The following is a 19,803-nucleotide window of genomic DNA, read 5'->3' on the forward strand; positions in this document are numbered from 1 at the left end:
CCTTTTTCAGGGGACGTAAATCGCTCTCAGCTGTGAAGGAACTACAACCACTTGGCTTCACTGGGGAGCGAAAAATGTTACTAGACAGAAATGAAATCAGAAACAAAATCAGCATTTGTATGTTTTACAAGGCAGCACTTCCAACTTCTCTGCAATTCTGCACGCTCGCTGTGTCTTGGAGCCATTTTCCTCGCTGCTGTGCAGAGCACGGCAGAACATGGAGCTGGCAGGGGGATTGTGTTACTACACCAACTGCATTGGAAAACATCAACTCCTGCATGCTGCAGCTGTCCTGCTGCACAGGCCAAGTTACTCACACAATACTCACAGAGTACTACCCGCCTGCTTAATAACTGTGCTGCCTCTTCAGAGCCAACACGGAGCAGCCAGCACTGCCCAGCTCGAACACTGGGCAAACAACAGGCTTCAACCAAGGACCCTTCACTTTGGAACTCGCTCCTACCACGCTCAGAAATTGTTGAAAGTCAGAGAGGGCTATGCAAACTGCCTGGTTTCCAAAGATTTTTCATTCAAGTAATGATAAATTCTTTAAATTATACTTAAAAGTTGTCTTTAAATTTGTATTTAAAAAAAATAAACAACAACAAACTGTTAAGCAAGGTGCTAGCAAGCAAACAAGAACACTCCTAGAAAAAAAGCTTATATACATACTTTTATATATATATAAATACTGTAACTTATGAATCTTTATATATATTTTTCCTCCTGCCTTTCCGCACTATCCTATTCCATTTGCACCACAGGACAATATTTGCTGTGCAGTTTTCATTTCAAAGGTAAAACAAGCACACTCAGGAATGATACACAACCAATGACTGTTTATTGGTGGTGAATATTTATTTTCTTGTATGAATATTTATTAATGAATGCTGCTGCCAGCACCCTGCTCTCCATCTCTGGTGACCTACATGATCTCTATCACAGCTCCTCAGTTTGGTCTTCTCAGAACAAGCCCATGCACCTTTCCTGTCTGACAATGAAGAGCCAGAGCACAAGCTCAAGCCTAAAGAAAGGAATACCTGAAGGGTTACAGAATTTAAATAGGAAACATCTTTTTTTTTTTTTTTTTTTTTTTTGCATAAAGAACTGCTACAGCTGAAAAGAGAAAGTTCATCTGATAAACAGAAATTCAAAATGTCACCAGTGTAATTAGTTTCTGAGAAAAATATTTACACTGCAGCTGAATCAAGCTACTCGCAGCTGAACCACAGCAAAACTGCAACAAGGGAGAATGTTTTGTGTCTGCTCTTTAATGATTGTATCCTAATTATGGCAAAATTTCACCCCTTCCCAACGCTGGCTGGGAGAATCATTGTAAAATGCAGGGTCCTGCGAATTAGCAAGAAAGAGAACAATAAATTCCCCCCAAGGATAATGCATCACAAAACATGCTGCATTCATTTATTTGGCAAAGTGTAGTTTAATTACTTGTTAAAATAATGACTCCTTTGTAGGGGCCCTCAGTAACATGCGTTGCTGCTCTGTATTTTGCTGAGTGGGACGAGCTGTGTGCCAAATTTGCGTGCATGGATTATACAGCGTGCACATAAGCAGAGGGCAGAAAGGAGGTTGTACAGTGTCTTTTGTGTTTTGACAGCACATAAATGACACTCTCTTCACGGAATTTGTCTGCTTTTCTGTATTTTGAAACTCTGTATTTCTCCTCTCAATAGGGATTTTCAAGCCTCGATCCCATCTTACTGCAGAAAACGCTCAGCGCAGTAAAAATCTCTGCTGGGGAATCAGGATGTGCCCATTTTGCAGCCCAGTGTCACACAGTGCTCCCACTGCTCCAGTCAGCCCCAAGGTCATACCAGGGTGCTCCACCACCATCTCACCCATTGAGAAAGGGGACTATGATTTCCAGCATCCACAGATTTCTGTTTGTAGGGCATCATGGGAATAGGAGGGGTTTTTTACTGTCACGGGACTTGCAGCATGGCTGTCAGATGTTTATACATTATACTTCCACCCAGCAGTCCAAGAGGCAAACACATCATAATTAACAGTTTAAGGATATACTAAGAAGAAGAGGAGCTGGGATCTTGATGGTAACATTACTGAAGTTGTTTGTGTCTTATTTTCAAAGACATACTGTAAAGGTCATCAGAGAAATCGCATGAATTGCACCAGCAGTATCCGTCGTTAAAGGCAATGGCACAGGGCAATGCCATGGAATCCCAGAACTCTTCTTTTTTCATTCTACTGAGTAAGAACTGCCATTCCAGTACTGGAGCCAGTTGTGAAATACTCCACCAAATACATGAATAGCTGTTGTAATAGTTTTTTTTTACTTCCCAGTTCTATTTAAATCACCAGCTCTACTCACATTCAGATTGCAGTATTTGCTTTGAGCTCTATAATCAATTTTGTCCAACTTAACCTTCTTCACAGTATGTAAAACCTGTTAACATGGCTAGTCTCACCTTGGAGAACTTTGCTGCAGTTATAGGATGAATTTGCGTGTTCCATTTTTACAAGATAGCCTGTGAGAGAGTTGTGTTTTCACAGTATGACTATTGAACTCGATGGAGAAAAAAGTAACACTGTCATCATCCATGTATTAGTACCAGCAAGGGTGGTAGAAGGTTAGGGTATAGGTCCTACCCCATCCTGCACCTTCTCCTTCACCCCCATATGGCTGGTTGTATTTAAAGATGAAACTTCAGTGCATTCACTCCAACAACACAGATCATATTTTCTGCCCTCTAACACTCCACCCAACAAACACACAAAGCAGAATAATGTACAGCTGGCAATGGAGAAACTGTGCGTGATAATGTGGACAACACAGGACACTCCTAAACATGACATTGAGTCACTCAACATAAACCCCAAGTATCTGAAAATTCGATTCAGAAAAACAAAGTTAATAACAAAGCTTAAGAGAACCAGGCATCAGAATAACACACACAGAGACCAAATCTTTTCTCCTATACAAATATCCCCCTCGGGACTTCTTTAAGCTCTTTGCCTTTATTAGCCTCAGCTATTAAAGCTACATCTCCAAACATTTCCTATTCAAAAGTAACTTGCAATCTTCCAAAGGATTCCTTGTAAAACAGTGCAATAAATGCTCATGCCACTAGTTACTTGCTGTGTATTGTGAGACCTGGCTGCTTCTCAGGACCACTCACAAGAGAACTGTTTTCTGTTAAATATTTGTATTAATTCTTACCTATTTTTTTTTTTACCTATACCGGTATATATCTATTTTCTACATGAAGGTGCCTTATTTCAATACAATGATCATTATTTCATTTAACTAAAAAACTCCGTATCTAAAAAGTAAGAACACAACAGTCAACCACCACAACACCTGCTATACCCCCTTCTTTTGGGCAGCTGTGCTTGCTCAAAGAAAAGCTTTTTCATTTGTGTTTGCATAAGGTTTGTCTTAATTAGTCAATATTACAATGACTCACTTTGGGTCTTACGAGACAGCTGAAAGCAGAACACTGTGCAACACAAAAGGAGAACATAACAATATTATTGCATTTCCCCTAAACCCTCAGGACCTGCCCCCATTGCTGCTAGCAAGAGAGGTAAAAGCAAAATTATATAAAAATTGCCTTCCAGGGTGGTGTATAGCCCTTAGACACTGTTCAGGGATAACGTACAGCAAAGCCAAGTGTGGCAGAGAACGGAAAACCAGCAGAGGAACCAGCAAATCATCCTTACTCTGTCAAAAGCTGGTGCAGCTTCTGGTAGCCCCTCTCCAAGGCCAAGCTCACGGGCGTTGCCCCTTCGTTGTTGTGGATGCTCAGAGCTCCTCTTCCACCCGGCTGCTGGAGCAGAAACCACGTCAGCCGCAGCAGACCCAGCCTCACCGCAAAATGCATCAGTGTCTCCCGAGGGATGTTCTCTGGGAAGGGGGGAAAAAAAAAGAAAAAGGAAAGAAAGAAATGGGAATTTGTAGGCTGTGGGTTAGGGGAATGTTGTATCCCCACCTCCCAGCCCTACCACACACAGCGGCTGGCATGGAGCTGACAGCCCAAAAGCCAAGGAACCTGCAGCACCTGGAAAAACACTCTGGCTGCCAACATCAAGGAGACACCGGTATTTTAAAGCAAGGGACAGGCTACAGTGGGACTGGAAGTGCTCAGGACCTCTCACGGTGAGAGTGATCACAGTCACAGAAGTCAATGCGAAAAACCCACCACTTCCTAAACATCCACAGCCACCACCAAGATGCAGCACTTCCAAACAGGAGCATGGTCAGATGGGCTTTCCTAGACGTCCAAGCCTTCTCCTCACACACCCAGGACCAGGCTTTAGGGACAGACATGTTTTGCTATCTAACAGCACGCTGATTTGCCCCAAGGCATGGGGAAAAAAAAAATCAACTACATTTGAAGCATAAATCCAAAGCAGTTATAAAAAGAGAATAGTTTAAAAACTCATATAGACACACACACAAAAAAAAAAAAAAGCAAGGGTTTTCTTTTGCCTCAGACCAACTTTTCTCAGCTTTATACAGTAGCTCTGTCGTTCTGAGTAGAAGCATTTATAAATTCCCAATCTCTGCTGCTGCTTTTTGTGTTTAATAACCATGACCACCTAATTTAGTAAAAGTCACTCTTGAGCCTGAGCTTTCATCTCAGAAAAATATCCCCCTACTCCAAAAGCTGGAGCCCTAGAACGATGCTCTGAAAAGCTTTAACCAGAAATGAGCTCCAGATGCACTGCTGAAATCCAGCATTTGCAGATCAAAGCCTGTTATTTCTGTATGAAGGGTAAAAGCAATTGGGTTAAAAAAACTGGGAGAAATAAAAATTTGTTCTTTTAATTAACAAAGGATTTCATTATTGACTGACAGCAACAACAACAAAAAAGCACCAACTGGGTCTCAGAAAGCCATGCCAATGAGCACACTTGGTATAAACCCTTTAATATCACAGCAATGATTTATTGGGTTATTAATTTGGGTGCCAGCCAAACCTATATATCAAGTTTTAAAATGTATGTACAAAATGGCTTTAGGATTTAATTTTGTATTTTTTCCTTAAGAACTGTGCCCCCAAGAGAAATCACTTCTTCAAAGTGCTTTTGTTTTTCCTGCTTACTTACTTTCTTTAGGGACATCATTAAGACCTTCAGTGAAAAACAAAACAAACCAAAAAGGGGCAGTTCTTCCCCGTCTAGCACACAATTTTTCCCAACTTTTTGGATCAATTCCTGAAGAACTAATCTGTATGCAAGAACCAAAGGCTTTCTGGCACTGTTTCTCTTCCGAATGACTCCAAATTAGGTCTCTGGGCTACAAACCAATCCTTCCCCCCAACCTCCTCTTGATTACCGTAAAGCAAAAAAACTATGCTGCCTTGAACACATGAGAGTGTCTGAATGGGAGTTCCAGCTGATGGAATAAAAAGAGAATAGCTGAGCTCTCTCAGAGACAAATTCTCAGCCTTTGGGTTATAAGTAATGAGAAGGATTTTGGTATCAAATGTTACAGAGCGTAATGATTTCAAAATAATACAACAAGAAATTTAATCAATATTTCCAGCCTTGGATTTAAAGAAAAAAGAAAAATAAGACACCAGATAAGCATAAGGGAAAGGTTACTGATGAGGCTGCAACATGAATAAGGTAGATACAGGTAGGACTTACCCAGAGTGAAAGTAAATGCTCAAAGTTTCACTTAATGAACTTGTACATGTTCAGAGCTCCCACATTACCTGTACACTAGCAAAGTCACCATAATTAACGTGGTACAATTCTTCCTACAGAGATGCAGGAGGCACAAAAGCACTTCTGTTAGAGCACATGACATGCCATTAAAATAAAGCACGTACTGCACTGGTCTGATCACACCTGTTCTAGCACAGGATGTCTTGTTCTAGGTTTTTTAAAAGGAAAAACATTTTCTTAATTAATACAGTCAGTCTTGCACCAAATCTGAGCAGCTTAGAGCTACAAAGCATAAGCGCAGGCCCCTGAACCAAAATGCTTTTTCCTCCTGCGGCTGAGAGTCCTACCAATACGTAGAAGCATCTTCTACTCACCAGCTCATGGCTCACCCCTAAACATACACATCAACTGAAAATTCTGCAAGATTCAAATAATCATCCTGTCCCTGAGCCAAATGGGTACCCCTCTCTGTCTCACATGTCCACACATGAAATGCCCCCTCCTGCTTGTCCCAGTCTGTTCATGCGACTTCCCCTTCGTGTTTTCCTTATTCTTTCCAAACAATCTTCTTTATCACCACATTAGTGGGGCACAGTAGTTCCAGAGTTGGGATGGAGATGTCTGCAAACGCAACTGCACTGAATGTGGCCCTGCCCCAATGCCTTGGAGCGAGGACAACGTCCACAGAAGATCTGTACAAGGAGACATGGCGTGTTGCCATCGGAGCATATTAAACATACAAGCTCACTATCCAGGCCATTTGGAAGACTCTGCCTAACATATAAACTGGCACGAGGCCACCCTAACAGATGGGCACGGACGATGGCAGCAAAGAGACAAAGTACTGTACATCCAACAACTGCAGGGGCCCCAGGCAGTGGTTTTAGAAGGTTCTGGGGTGCGCAAAACTTGTGTGGCTGCAGTTAAAAAAGGCGTGTGCCATCTGTGGGCTGGATTAACTACTAATATGTAATGAAAAATACATCAGCTGGTGTAGGGTGTTGCTTAAAGCTAGACAAGAGCTGGTCTGCATCAGGTATGGGTGTTTTGCTGGATGGAGAGGGGAGGAAGACAGACAGATCCCTTCAGACTTCCTACATTTGAAGGGATGAAGCTTGTAATGTAAAATGTTGAAAATTCAGTCAATGATTTTAAGATCTTGCCATGGCGCAAAATGCCATGTCCCAGGAATGGAAGAATATCAAAAACTTTAAAATGCAATAGCCAGAGCTCCTTCTACCCTGTACCAAGCACGAGCTCCTCATCTTAAAATGGCTGTCGTTTGAATGTAAACAAAAAGCTTCTTGTAGTTAGGAAATTGTGGAAATAAAAGACTCACGATACTGAAAAGGCCAAGGCTGTTTTGTTCCCTTCTTGTTTCCTAGTAATAGGCAAGAGTTGAAACATATGATTATTGCCCCATAATGGCAGGGCACTCTAATCCAGCTGGCAAAACATAAGACTTTAGATATATTATTTTTCAGTAATTCTTTTCTGCTGTGATACATGAACAGAAAGTTTATCTGTGCAACTGAGGACAAAATTTCCATAGAAGACTGTCAAATGTACTTTGTTAATAGTAAAGGATTAAGGTTTAAGGTGCTCCTAGGACAAAACAAGTAAGCACTGGAGATAAAAAAAAGTTTGAGTATGACACACACAAGAACACTAAGTAAAAACTTTCATTTTAATCCTGATCAAATAACAGAGAAAAACTACTGTTCCTTTTTTTAAAATCACTTATATAGAGAGTAACCTATACCTAACTGTTCAGTTTATCCAACATGCCCTGAGACATATCACCATGGAACAGCCAGCCATGGAATGGGTAGCACTGCTTGCTATTATTCCTGTGCTGTTAACCTTCACTTGCTTCTCACCCCAAATCACGTATAGTTGGCAATTATGAAATCTGCCATCAAATCTGGCCTCAGAATCTTGCTTTTCTGCTGGAAATGTTCTCACTGCTCAGATCAATCCTTGAGAAACAAGGGTGAAAAAACCCCAGAAACAAGCTGCCACCTAACGCTGAGGTCCTACGGGAAGGCTCCAGCAAACAACTGCACTGAAGAAAGGTCAAGGCAAAGATGTTGTGTTTGCAGTTATGAGGTCAGTTAATAAAAGATGTGCGGGTAATTCTTTTCTTAATCTGATAAACAAGAAATTTTTCAAAGCGCACCAAAAGATCTTCATGTCCTCATTCCAACTAATATCAAAGGGAACAGAAACATTCTCATGCCAACAATTTCTCAGCCACAGACTAAACGGTACATCTCAGTCCTGAGCAGAATATTTCAGATGTTGTCTGAACAAGAATTACTTTCTGTTTCCCATTTTCCACTGCAGAGGGCACTAAATCTAGGCATGGAAGACTTTTTACATCTTATCAAGGGCTACAGCTGAACAGACCACTCTGTGCTGTTGGCACTGAACAGATCGTAGTGACTTATGCCACACAGTCCTTTACCAGAGAACACAGGAGATGAGCAGCAGACTGGAAAGGATAAGAAATCCAACAAAAAGAATACCTATAACTATTACACTGAAAGGGTTCAGTAAGAAACTGTAAAAAGAGTTCACAAAATGAGCAGATTAAAGCTATATGTCTAAAAAAACATCATCAGCTGCATATCTTTAACATCCTCCCACGGGAAAAGAGGCTAGTTCCTAATAATCAAATACTGAAAGTTTTTAAAATTTTTTTTTAGGCTTTTTGCTTTTTTTTTATTTAAAATAAGACACTTTATTTGGTTAGTTTCTGTCTTCAGACATTCTCCCTTTCTGCAAAAAAATGCCAAATCAACTGTCTCTATCCACAGTGACACTCATGTTGTCCTGTACACTGAAATCCTACTGGTTTTGTACATGATGTTATTAAACCCATAATCCATTCACACTATTTCATTTCCTTCTCTACCCACCTCCTACCTGGAGCTGCTCAGGGAGTTTAGTTTCCCAAGCAGTACTTACTGCACAAGGGTATTTATCCCACAGCATTTCTGGGAAGCTGTACATATTCAACACATCAGTAACTGCAATCTGTTAAGGCTCTATCTAATCAGATGGTCTCCTGGTTATCTGCCTGCAATCCTGGCTCACTATCTCCCAGCAGTCCTTACACTCCCAGGGGAATTGCTCCAGATCGTGGTGATCACAGCAACCCTCTGCCAAAGTTAAGCAGCTCCTGGAGCACCACCTCAGACAGCCCACACCACCAAAACTGTAACCATAGGTCTGGGTTTCATCACTCACTTTTAATAAGCAAAATGAAAAGGCTGTTTCCTCAAAGGTTTTATCAGAATACTTCTTCAAGATATTTTGAAAGTGATCTGTTTACTAGTGGTACAATTAAGCTCTCAAAGCTTTTCATACCTGGGCCTTACAGATCCTCCCTAATTTTTTTTTCTGCCTTTTTTTTCCCCATTGCGACATAAACAAGCCATAATCATTACTCATACCTCAGAACATTCAGTTGTGGTTTTTTAGTTAGCTTATTTTCTTTTCAGTAATTTAAAATAGAACATCGCAGTCCTGTATTTACATTGCATAAATCCTCAGAATACATATTAAATTTTGATTTCTAGGCATAAAGTGCAACAATCTGTTCCATTTAAATAGCTGCCTTTAAACGCCACTGAGAACAGCAAATAACCCTGCTTTTGACAGCAGTAACAACTATGTTCTTTGGAAAGTTACAGTGCACTTGTAATTATTAAGACAGACGTGATTATACGGCACCTGAAAGAAATGCTGTGTTTGGAATACCACGGTAACAAGAGTAATCCTTAGTTATGGATATTCTGAAACTGCAGATGCCATTTGAGTTCACAGAGATCCACAGATAACTGAGAGCTTCAAGGCCTGCTGTGCAGGGACACTGTATGGCTGGGGGAAGAGCACAGTCCTCGGGACAGGGCTGTTCCCGAACAGCAGTGATGAGGACTGGGCTGTGCAGGGAGGAAGGAGGTCAGGACACTCTTGCCCAAGGGGGTTCAGGCCCACTCTTTACCTGCAATGAAATTCCTGTCCCTACACACATGTGCACCTGACTGGCCCCTGCAACCCCAGGGACACAGGGATGGACCAGCTGAGCAGGACCACGGAACTGCTTCCCCTGCCTCCTCCAGCTCTGGCACGGGCCAGGCTTTCTGCTGCTGTCCAGGTCATCTAACCAAATGGTTGAGCATCCTCTGCCTGCCTCAGCAAGAGAGGTGGAGCTCAAGGACCTCCAATATCAGGAATCTTAGGTTTGCCCATTCCTAGTTCTGCTGGCTGTTTACCAACACAGCAGATTAGTTCATTGGCCTCAGGAGACAGAGCTGGGTGACACTTTTAGCAGCTTCTCTGCCCTCTGGGGTGTGTGCTGGCAATGAACTCCCTGCCCTCTGCTCAAAGACTAGTCAGGGCTGAGTGCAGGTGAAAGCAGGGAGAAGCCTTCACACAAAGCCATGCCCTCCTCAAATTCAGCCTGGATTTGTGCTCAGCGGTGGATCTTGTACCCAGCTTCTGCCCGCAGAAAGGCCACTGCTTCCCAACTCTTACAAAAGTTAGACTCCTACTTCAGGCCTTTGAAAAATCGACTTTTAAACAAGCTTGACAGCAACAGCCATCTCTGAACAGCAGTTCCCCATCAGGCTGAGGCACTCGGGGAGCTGGCTGAGGCTCCCGGCTCGCTCCTGCCTTCAGAGGTTTCGCTGAACAGCAGCGTTTTGTTTCCAGCCCACAAGAGCCCATAGAGACATGCCAGCTTAGAGGCAGCGCTAAACATCTCTCAAGGAGGGATCTGACATTTTCTTTTGTTCTCATTTCTATAGTATTTTCTCCTTTGAGAAGGTTATTTGAAGTTATCTGGTGCTGACATTTAGGGAAAATGTGAAACATGAATTGGAATAGCTGTTCATAGGTAGTGTTGCAGGGCAGGACAGCATGTCCCACTGCAGGGGCACTGGCCAAAATATGTCTAATTGTTCAAATGCTCCCACAGTTTCAATCTTTGCAGTGTTTTTCTCTCTCCCACACACAAATTAACACACAAGCACCAGTATAAGGGTGCTATGTTTTACCACAGAGATTTTTCTATCTAGAGCTCCATCATAAATCAGGGACATCTATCTCACTCTAGCAAAACAGTTTCGTGACCAAAAGGATGCTTACACATGCAAATCTTTCCTGTCACAATCACAAAAATTCCCCCAAATTCCCCATGTATAATTATCTCACTGCAAAAAATAACTCTAAAAAAAGGGAACATATTTTATAGCACTAATATTCTTGAATGAAAGTAGCATTTCATGCCATTACATTTATTCATTAATACTACTGTCTACAAAAACCTCACCACAATATGCCAAAACACTCAAGAGTTACAGAATTCAGCTCTACAGAGCTCCCCCTTCTCACTGAGAATGCCACAGTTGCTCCAGAGCTCCATTAGCATTCAGAGCCCCACACAACCACAACTTCCAGGCATACAAACACATGCTGAACAAATCAACGTAAATCTTATGGCCTGATTTCCCTAAATGCTCATTTTCCAAAGAATAATCAAAATCAAAAAGAGAAACCGGATCTTATCCTTCCTGCAAAATCAGCAACAATTCAGAGCTTCAGAGTTTTCATTAAGATCACTTTGACCATATTTTTATCACTTCAACCAGAGATGTCTGTGTTATCACAACTTTTTTTAATGCAGAAAGAAACACCAGTGACTTCCACATAGAGGAAAAAAATACCAAGTGTTTATCTCCTTATTAACATATGACAGCTGCTGAATTTCTACCCAGAAACCATTAAATATGATCAAATCTTTTAACGTCTGTTAACACGAGAATTGCCTGTCCATGTATTCAGGTTTACAAAAGCAGTCAGCAAGTTGGAGAAAAATAAAGCAGGAAAATCTCCTGTGGAAAACCCTGTTGCAGTGAGCAGAACTGAGCCTGCTTCACCAGGCAAACACCATTGAAGTGTTTATGCCGTTGCATCCTATAAAAGATAGCAGATGCCTCATAGTCACATTCCTGAAGTGAAACTATTTGCCAAAATACCCTGAAAATTTACAGCGAGGATTTGTAAACACTGGAACTAGCCCCTCAACCCTCCAATACGCTTCCTTTTACTCCCCTGTGACAAAATAAGAAGAACTCCAAGAACATGGACATCCCACAGCATCCGGAACACCTCAGCACTTCTGCTTCAGCAGTCACCAGAGACTTTGGGCCAGTCTTGAGGTTTATTTATAAGCTCTCAGTAACCCTTGCTGCTGTGGTGAAAGGTCAGACTTTCCCACCTTCCCCCTCCTATATTTGCAAGATTGTCCGGGTTTATTTTGGGGAACTTCTGTGCTAACCCAGCTGATGTACAACCAGGGATGCGATACAAACCCTCAGGGAAAGAGCCACGACTTCTCCAAGAAAAATAACATCTATTTTACACATAAAATCTTTGCACCATGTCTGTAAAACCAACATTTAGCAAAAGCACCAAATTTGTGGCACAAGGATATTTCCAGGAGCATTAAGATTTTCTACACATGGGTTTTTGTCGGGATATAGTGTGATGCTGATATACATACCATTGCTACACACACAAAAAAAAAAGAAAACCCTTTTGGGAATGTGTTAAAATATTGACCATTTACATCAGCTTGTGCTATTTCATAAGAGAAAACTCAGAGAAAATATCAGCCAGTGCCTTATGTACTTCATGCTGGCGGAAGGGCAAAGCATAGGATGAAGATGCAGCAGGTCCCTTCTCTAAGCACGGAGTCCACCACACCTTTTGAAAGGCATGTGGGGGGTTCCCAAGGCAGAGAGCCCCTTCTCCCAGGCTTTTTACCTCTCTGCCAACCCACAAGTCTCACTGCGCCCTAGAAATCCTCACCGGTCAGGGACTGGTCCGCTCCCAGCACGTTCCATTCCGCTGGAAGTTTCAGGTGTCGAAACGCCAAAGCCACTTTCTCGTCCAGGAAGTCCACGTCGGCAGCAGGGGGTCTTGACCGGTCCAAGAACCGCGTGAAATTCAGCGCCTGCTGGTTGCCAGCACAGGTGGCCAGAAACTGGGCAGCATCGTAGGCTTCATCCTGGACAAACTGGAAACTCTCTTCTGCCACAACCAGAACGGGGTGACCTTCTCTGGAGGCACAAAGTGCCACCTTCACTGTCTCACAACAGTCATGGCCTGCAAAATAAAACCCAGAGAAATTTAAAAAAAAAAAAAAAGAAAAACGGCATGTGCTGAAGAAGCAGAACTGGCCAACTCCTGTGACACACATAGTCTGCATTAAATCGAGTCAGACCAAGGGTCACAACTCTAAAAATAATACTATCTCAGGAATTTATATGCATCATCAAAGATAAGTATTTCCCATAGACTTTAAAAGGAAAAGATGTGTAACTCTTCTGTCCCAATATAAACCAAGAACTATTAGCCACCTTTATCTGACCAGGCTATTTATGATCCATGACAAGTAAACTCAAGAGTGTTGAGTAATTCCAGTGAAGATTTTGCTAACATACCAAAAGTCAGATTATATGGTCAAATTTTTGCTTCCCAGCTCCACAGGTCTCTGGTGACTCGTCAGAAACTAGAATCAAAGTGCTGCAAAACTACATACTCCAAATGCTGTCACAACACTTGGCTTGTACTGAAAACATTGGAATTTCACCTAAAACAACGACCTAAATGGCTACCAGAGCAAAACCTGCCTGGGCTTGCCCAGTGCTCACTCACTGCTGCACCTGCCCCTTTTGTTTGGGTTCACAAGACAAAACTAAAACTAAGCTGCTTCTGCTAAATAAAAACATGGAAATGGACACTTTCCACATTTACAAAACAAAAAAGTTGGAAGTTGGATAACTTTATTTATTTAGGGCAGGGGGAACAGGAGAAAGGAGGTCCTGGCATGGCAGCAATTTCATTGACTCAGAAACTCAAAAAAAATCCCACCCCAAATCCAAAACCCACAACACCTTTTTGCAATTTTAAAGGGAAAAATATACTATGTGTCCAACACAGCCAGCACTTGTAGTTGTCAGACATGGCCCTTCAATAATAAGGTTTGTGTTTCAAGTTCACTATGTGGCACAGTTTCTTGTTCCAGCCTCAGACTGACGTCATGGCTGTTTTTGCCAGAACAGCATGGACCCTGCACTAATTACTGGAAAAGCTTCTTTTTGCCCATGACCTCAGCATACTACCACATTCATGAAACCCTGCTTAATTAAATACAAAATGACGATTTATTTTTAAAGGCTTGAAAATTCAATTTAAGCCCCTATTTGTGGTCAGTGGGAAAGTTTCCTTCGTCTGTCAGGGCCCTTTGCTGTTGATTTCCCTGACAAAAGGGAAAATATGTCCCTAATCTTCATGGTCTTTCAGCCAAACTCGCAAATCTGTTCTGAGGCTTTTGGCATCTGTACAGGTTTTGTGTGCTGAAAGAGGCGATCCTGAAGTTAATTGAAAGGTCAAAACTGCTATTAGGACACTGTGGGGAGCACCAAAATTATCAGAGATGAGGCTGCATGGCTGCCTAAGGAGAGCAAATGCGGCTGGAAAGGTATCAAAGGCAAGTGCAGACGGGGAGGAAAACACACATGGATGTTGCTGCAACAGCTCAGCACCTGAACCAGGAGGCTCTGAAGCTGAAAGGTGAGAAAATTTCTTTCCTCCCAGCACCAGGCATCTATTAGCAAGAGGATGATGTGAAAACTGAAGGCATAGGTTTACTACTATGGATGTTTTATGAAAGAGAATAAGGGTAGGGAAGACCTGCTTCTACTGCTCTTGGAAATATTGCACAGGCATCCTAATACATCACTGTTCAATGGGTGGGCAGGGAACTCAGCAGCTCAGGTGAAACCCATTCACAAACCCTGCTCATGCCCACAGTAGAAGCCTCAAATGTTCAAGGGAGAAGTGGGGGACAGTACAACTTTGGGGAAACTTGCCTTTAATGCCACTGAGAAGTGTACATCCCTCCCCCTACACCTTCTTGCTTTCCTGATATTCCTAAGGACATCCAAATATGGAACAGGTAAGACATCAGTTTTATCCACAGCCTCCACAAAGCAGTGAGCTCTGAGAAGGCCATGCCAGCCTATGGAACTGACTCAAGTGCTGAGAGCTGGGCTCTCCCTAAGGCAGAGCAGTGGAAGTTTGCTAGAATGAGGAGTTAAAAAAAAAACAAACCACCATAATAAAAGATTCCTTAACAGCATGAGAACAGCTAACCCTTTGATTTTTTTTTTTAAACTTTTTTTATAACTGTTTTCTGTCTATTCCCATAAGAATCCCATCTGCAAAATAACCTACAATACTGTTACTCTGCCAGAAAGTCAGCGGACTTTCAGGATTGAAGAGACAGGCAAAAATGGCCCGTGAGCTGCTACAGAGAAACAATTTGGGACAGTCACTTCTTTGCCACAAAGCCAAATGACTCTCCTGTGGGACAGCAAAAGCTCCTCCATTGAGAAAACAACTAGAGAAATTACATGGATGCATAAAGTTCCCTTGGATAGAGAGGTTAAACACCAGATGCAAAATGCAACACAAGGGAAGGTGACAAAAAGACCATGTCCTGACCTGTAGCCAAAAAGGATTCTCTTGAAACTTCCCCAGACACCAAATGCAGCCTAGAAAAGGAGGTGACAGACCTGAGGATCCATTTTCATCCAACAGGATCAAACAAGCATCGTGCTAAACCCTGGGGAATGTTCTTCGAAAGGGCAGCCACTCACAAGGCTTTGATGTTCTGCTTCCTCACATCTGAGAAGATGTCAGACTCAGGGGTAAGAATCTGGGACAGGTTCTGACTTCTGGCAAACAGTTCAAAAAAGAGGAACCAGTATGTAAAAGGGGCAGCCAATACTAGAAAGATTGCTCAAGAGGTCTCTGCCCCCCCTGCTTTGAAACTGCTACAGGAACAATGTGAGGAAATATGTCCCCAGTACATGAACTTTCTGAAAGAACCATTGGTGGGGCAAGTCTTCTCTCCACATCAAACACCCAATGGCCAGACAAATACCTGAATTTCAATAGCCCTTTTCCCAAGCATTAGCAAAAGTGAGGAAAGCTTTGTGACGCTCTCAGGAGATAAGTGGTTATCATCTGTAAAAACAGCTAAAATCTGTTTTTACAAGGTTAAGTAACTTGTCCAAGATCACTAAGAACTCCAGGCAGTACCACAGCAGACACTATTGCTCTTGTTCATCACCTTTCAGCTCTGGCTGGCAATCAGCAGGGCTTTCTCCTAACATGGGCCAAGCACCAAGTTATGCACTTTACAAGCATCATGGTGGTTGGTTGATTGTAACAACCTCATTCACATCATCAGATGTGGAACAGAAAAATGTCTGACTAATTAAAAAGGTGAAAAAAAACCCCAGGTGTGTCAGTGAGCTGGTTTTGGCTGGAATAGCGCTAATTTTCTTTGTAGTAGCCAGCGTGGGGCTGTGTTTTGGATTTGTGCTCGAAACAATTCAGAGTTCAGGGATGTTTTCATTCTTGCTGAGCAGAACTTACATAGAATCAAGGCCTTTTTGCTCCTGCCCCCACCCTGCCAGAGAGGAGGATGGGGGTACAAGGAGTTGGAAGGAGACACGGTCAGGACAGCTGAGCTCAGCTGACCTCAGGAATATCCCAGACCAGATGAGCTTCATGGTCAGTGTATAGAGCTGGAGGAAGGAGAAGGAAAGGGGGACAACTGGAGTGATGGTGTTTGCCTTCCCAAGTCACCATTACAGGTGATGGAGCCCTGCCTGCCCATGGGAAGCGGTGACTGAATTCCTCATTTTGCTTTGCTTGCACATGGCTTTTGATTTACCCATTAACCTGCCTTTATCTCAATCCACGAGATTTCTCACTTTTACTCTTTAAACTCTCTTCCCCATCCTACTAGGGGGGAGCTTAGTTGCTGGTTGGGGTTAAACCATGACACTCAGGAAGATAGATGAGCTTATTTAAAAAGGTTGGCATTTTGGTAGGCCGAAAACACATTAACTGAATAACTCACACAGGTGAGTGCACCCCAGAGAAGGCATGAGAAATCTCAGTGCTTTATTAGGCAAGCAGGTTCACAATGTCACCCAGTACCCCTCCTGACTGCCTTCAGTATTCTCCAGAAATCAGGCCCTTTGGCCAAAATAGCAATCACAAGCAAATGATGAAATCGTGAACATCGTCACGCTGGGGCCACCCAGCAGTAACTGAGTTCGAATTTTAACTCTTCAGACAAACAACAGTGTTTCTCCCTAGCTGACACCTCGGACTGCACAGAATAACTTCATGTGTATAACAAAAAGCGTTTTTCACACTTTTTTTTTGCTACAGTATGAGATGTGGTCATTTATACACTGGTTTGACTGATAAAATTTAAATAACCCATGCCCGAACTCTTGCAGGATTGCATTTTATCCAATTTCTCTTCCTGCTCCTCCGTTACTTTAAATCTAGCCTGGAAACAATTCACAACTTGGAGCTGATCTGAGAAGTGCCAACATATTGCAGGAAAAATACAAAAATTTAAAAACCATTTCAGTCTATGCAGAGACGGGTGCAGCAACTAATTCTGTTGCAATAAAGCGAATTCCTTACCTTCATGTAAAACCACACTTTAAAAATTATTTCAAAGGAGACAATAACTCTTGAACTAAATAATTTCATACTGGGAATGAATGGGAACACTTAATGAAGCATGCTTTGGGGAAAATACAAGAATGAAAAATGAAGGCATGGTGTTCTGGTCTGTCTGTACTTAGCCCTGAAGAGATGAGATGCATCTGCGTGATAACACAACCTCCTCTACATGATAACAATGCACAACAATGAGCAGGAGAAAAGGTGGAGATCTCTGAGCTGTAACTCATTAGCAGACAAGTTAATGTACAGCTTAGACCTGTCCATCTAATCAGTACCTGTGCCAGTGATGTGGGGTGTGGTTAAAAGGGCAGGACTCTTCTGACTTTTTCTTATTAAACAAGGCCCACATGGAGACAAAACACCCCTAGTCAGAACTATACTAAAAGATGATTTCATTTCCTACTCCTCCAATAGTGGAAATCCTGTCCAAACCTCCTATTTTCAGAATTCACATTGGAGTTATTAAACAATAGGCCCCCAGCCTGGGCAGCTATTTAAAGCCCTGCTGGAAGCACATGTTTGGGTTTGCCTGGTAGGTGACTAAGGATTCCAGTGCTAATTGCATCCTCTGAGTTACCATGGTGGAGCTGGGCTGAAAGAGGTCTTACAGAGAGATTTAAGCAGGACAAGAAAGTCAGACAGCAAATATGGTGAATCCCATGGAGCATCTCGGATTTGCATCCAAGAGATGTTGCCTTCTGGTGGCTTGGGGACAGGGAAGCCAAGGAATCTCCTGTGACCATCCAAAAAGTGCTTCTTTTCTGCTTCATAAACCCTGAATTCTGGTTCAGAAAATGCAAGCCGTGTCTGAAGTGTGTTTGTGTGATTTACAGAGTTATTGTATTTACTTGTGCACCACAGGAAGCCTTATGAAATACACAGACACAGCACCAGCGATGGACAGGAGCCTTCGTTCTTCCTTTTAAACCCTTCACTACTAATATGAAGAGTGTAGAAAGAATTTTTAATGCCCTTTACATACTGCAGACGCCCCAAAAACCTTCAGAAGTGTAAGACCCCACACACTACATATTAAATAATTTCAATACAGATTCAATCAGTTTTTCCTGTGACTGATGTCATCTAAGTACTGGCATCATATCCTTTTAATTACACTGCCTAAAGCAATTAAATACACCAAAGAGGATGGACTGCAATAAGTCTTCTTGGCTATGCTGTTTTAGTCTATTTTAGGGGGTTTTTGTTTCATAATTAGGAGTATTTTCAAATCCATAACTGGTACTGCCAAGTGGCCATTTGTTATGCAACTTGTTTACCCTTTTCATCTACCAGTACAAAGACTGTAACTCACGAAATACTGCTTTTTCTATGAAGAGTTGTTTCTTAAGAGAAAACACAGTCTGTGGAAGAGAATAAAGTATGAGCATACAAAAGGATTTCACAGAAAAAAAATAGTTTGAAATTAAGATATTTCCAAGTTAACTGAAATTAATTTTCGCCTATCCTTTTAACTAGCAGAAAGAAAGGGAAAAAACACCTACCCAACCCTGAGAACTATAGAATTAAGAACAAGTTAAAGACCAAAGTGGCTTCTCCACCTTAGCTTAAGCATGAAGAAAAGGTGAGTCAAGGCATTTGGAGTAAAAAGGGAGTGTTTCAACCCTGTGAAAACTGCAGGCAAGCAGCTACCAGCAGACAGACAGTCTTTCAGGCCCTTTTTCTACCTCCAATTTTGATCCTCCTCCCCTCTGAAACCTACACAAGAACCCTGAACCTTTTGAGATCAACCAACAAGAGAAAAGCCATTTTGTTATTACAGAGTTCAGAGTGATACAACACATTACAACAGTATTTACAAAGGCAATTATATCTCATAAAATTATCTTACTACTTTTTTCAGTGACTTGGCTCACAGAGAGAGTATTTCTTACCCTTGACTTATTTGATTAGGAGCTGCTGCAGCTCTGGATTTCAGTACTGGACTGTCTCTCCCTATTTGAAATTTCATTTCAAATTTCCCACACACTACACACCAGTCTTTAAATGCAAAGCAGAACATGTGCCCAATCACGAGCTGCTACGGTGGTGGCTCACAAACTTGCACTAGATGCACCACCCAAATACCCGAGCTTCCAGCACATCAGCTCCTGCAAGAAAATTCTCCCAAATCTGCCCAAGAGCTTCCCAATGCAGAGAGGCTTCCACTGCCCATGGCAAGATGTGGTTGGGGGTTTTGACTCGTGTGGTGATGAGGTCGTTCCTTCTTCTGCTGGTTTGTTTGCCAGATCATGATTTGCAGATTTTTTTTTTTATGAGGTTGTGTTTTTTCCTCAGTGGGGAAAAAGTTGCTCTAGCAGGGAGGCAGGCAATGAGGCTGCTGTCTTGCAATGAAGTTTCACTTCCCTGGTTTGCACAGATTTTCTACACTACCATATGCAACCTGCTTGGCTTCAGTGACCTTCCCTACCCGGCAGAGATGGTAAGAAAAAAGAAATACATAAGACTGTGGCAGTCTCAGTTGCTACAGGAATAAAGACTTGCTGAAAAGCTCAG

General features: G+C 42.2%; 1 protein-coding gene across 15 annotated transcripts in view; it reads right to left on the reverse strand.

Annotated features, from left to right (window-relative positions):
• Positions 1–19,803, reverse strand: part of AKAP13 (A-kinase anchoring protein 13) — a 212,696-nt gene that overhangs the window by 111,283 nt on the left and 81,610 nt on the right. For all 15 annotated transcript variants that reach the window (XM_050309179.1, XM_050309185.1, XM_050309181.1 and 12 more), the window contains 2 exons: positions 12,535–12,831; positions 3,703–3,886 (listed from right to left, as the gene is read on the reverse strand). In XM_050309179.1, the coding sequence (XP_050165136.1) occupies positions 3,703–3,886; positions 12,535–12,831 (481 nt within the window). The remainder of the gene's footprint in view (positions 1–3,702; positions 3,887–12,534; positions 12,832–19,803) is intronic.

The sequence above is a fragment of the Myiozetetes cayanensis genome, unplaced genomic scaffold (genome assembly GCF_022539395.1).
Source record: "Myiozetetes cayanensis isolate MyiCay16 unplaced genomic scaffold, myiCay2020 scf14, whole genome shotgun sequence".
Taxonomy (NCBI): domain Eukaryota; kingdom Metazoa; phylum Chordata; class Aves; order Passeriformes; family Tyrannidae; genus Myiozetetes; species Myiozetetes cayanensis.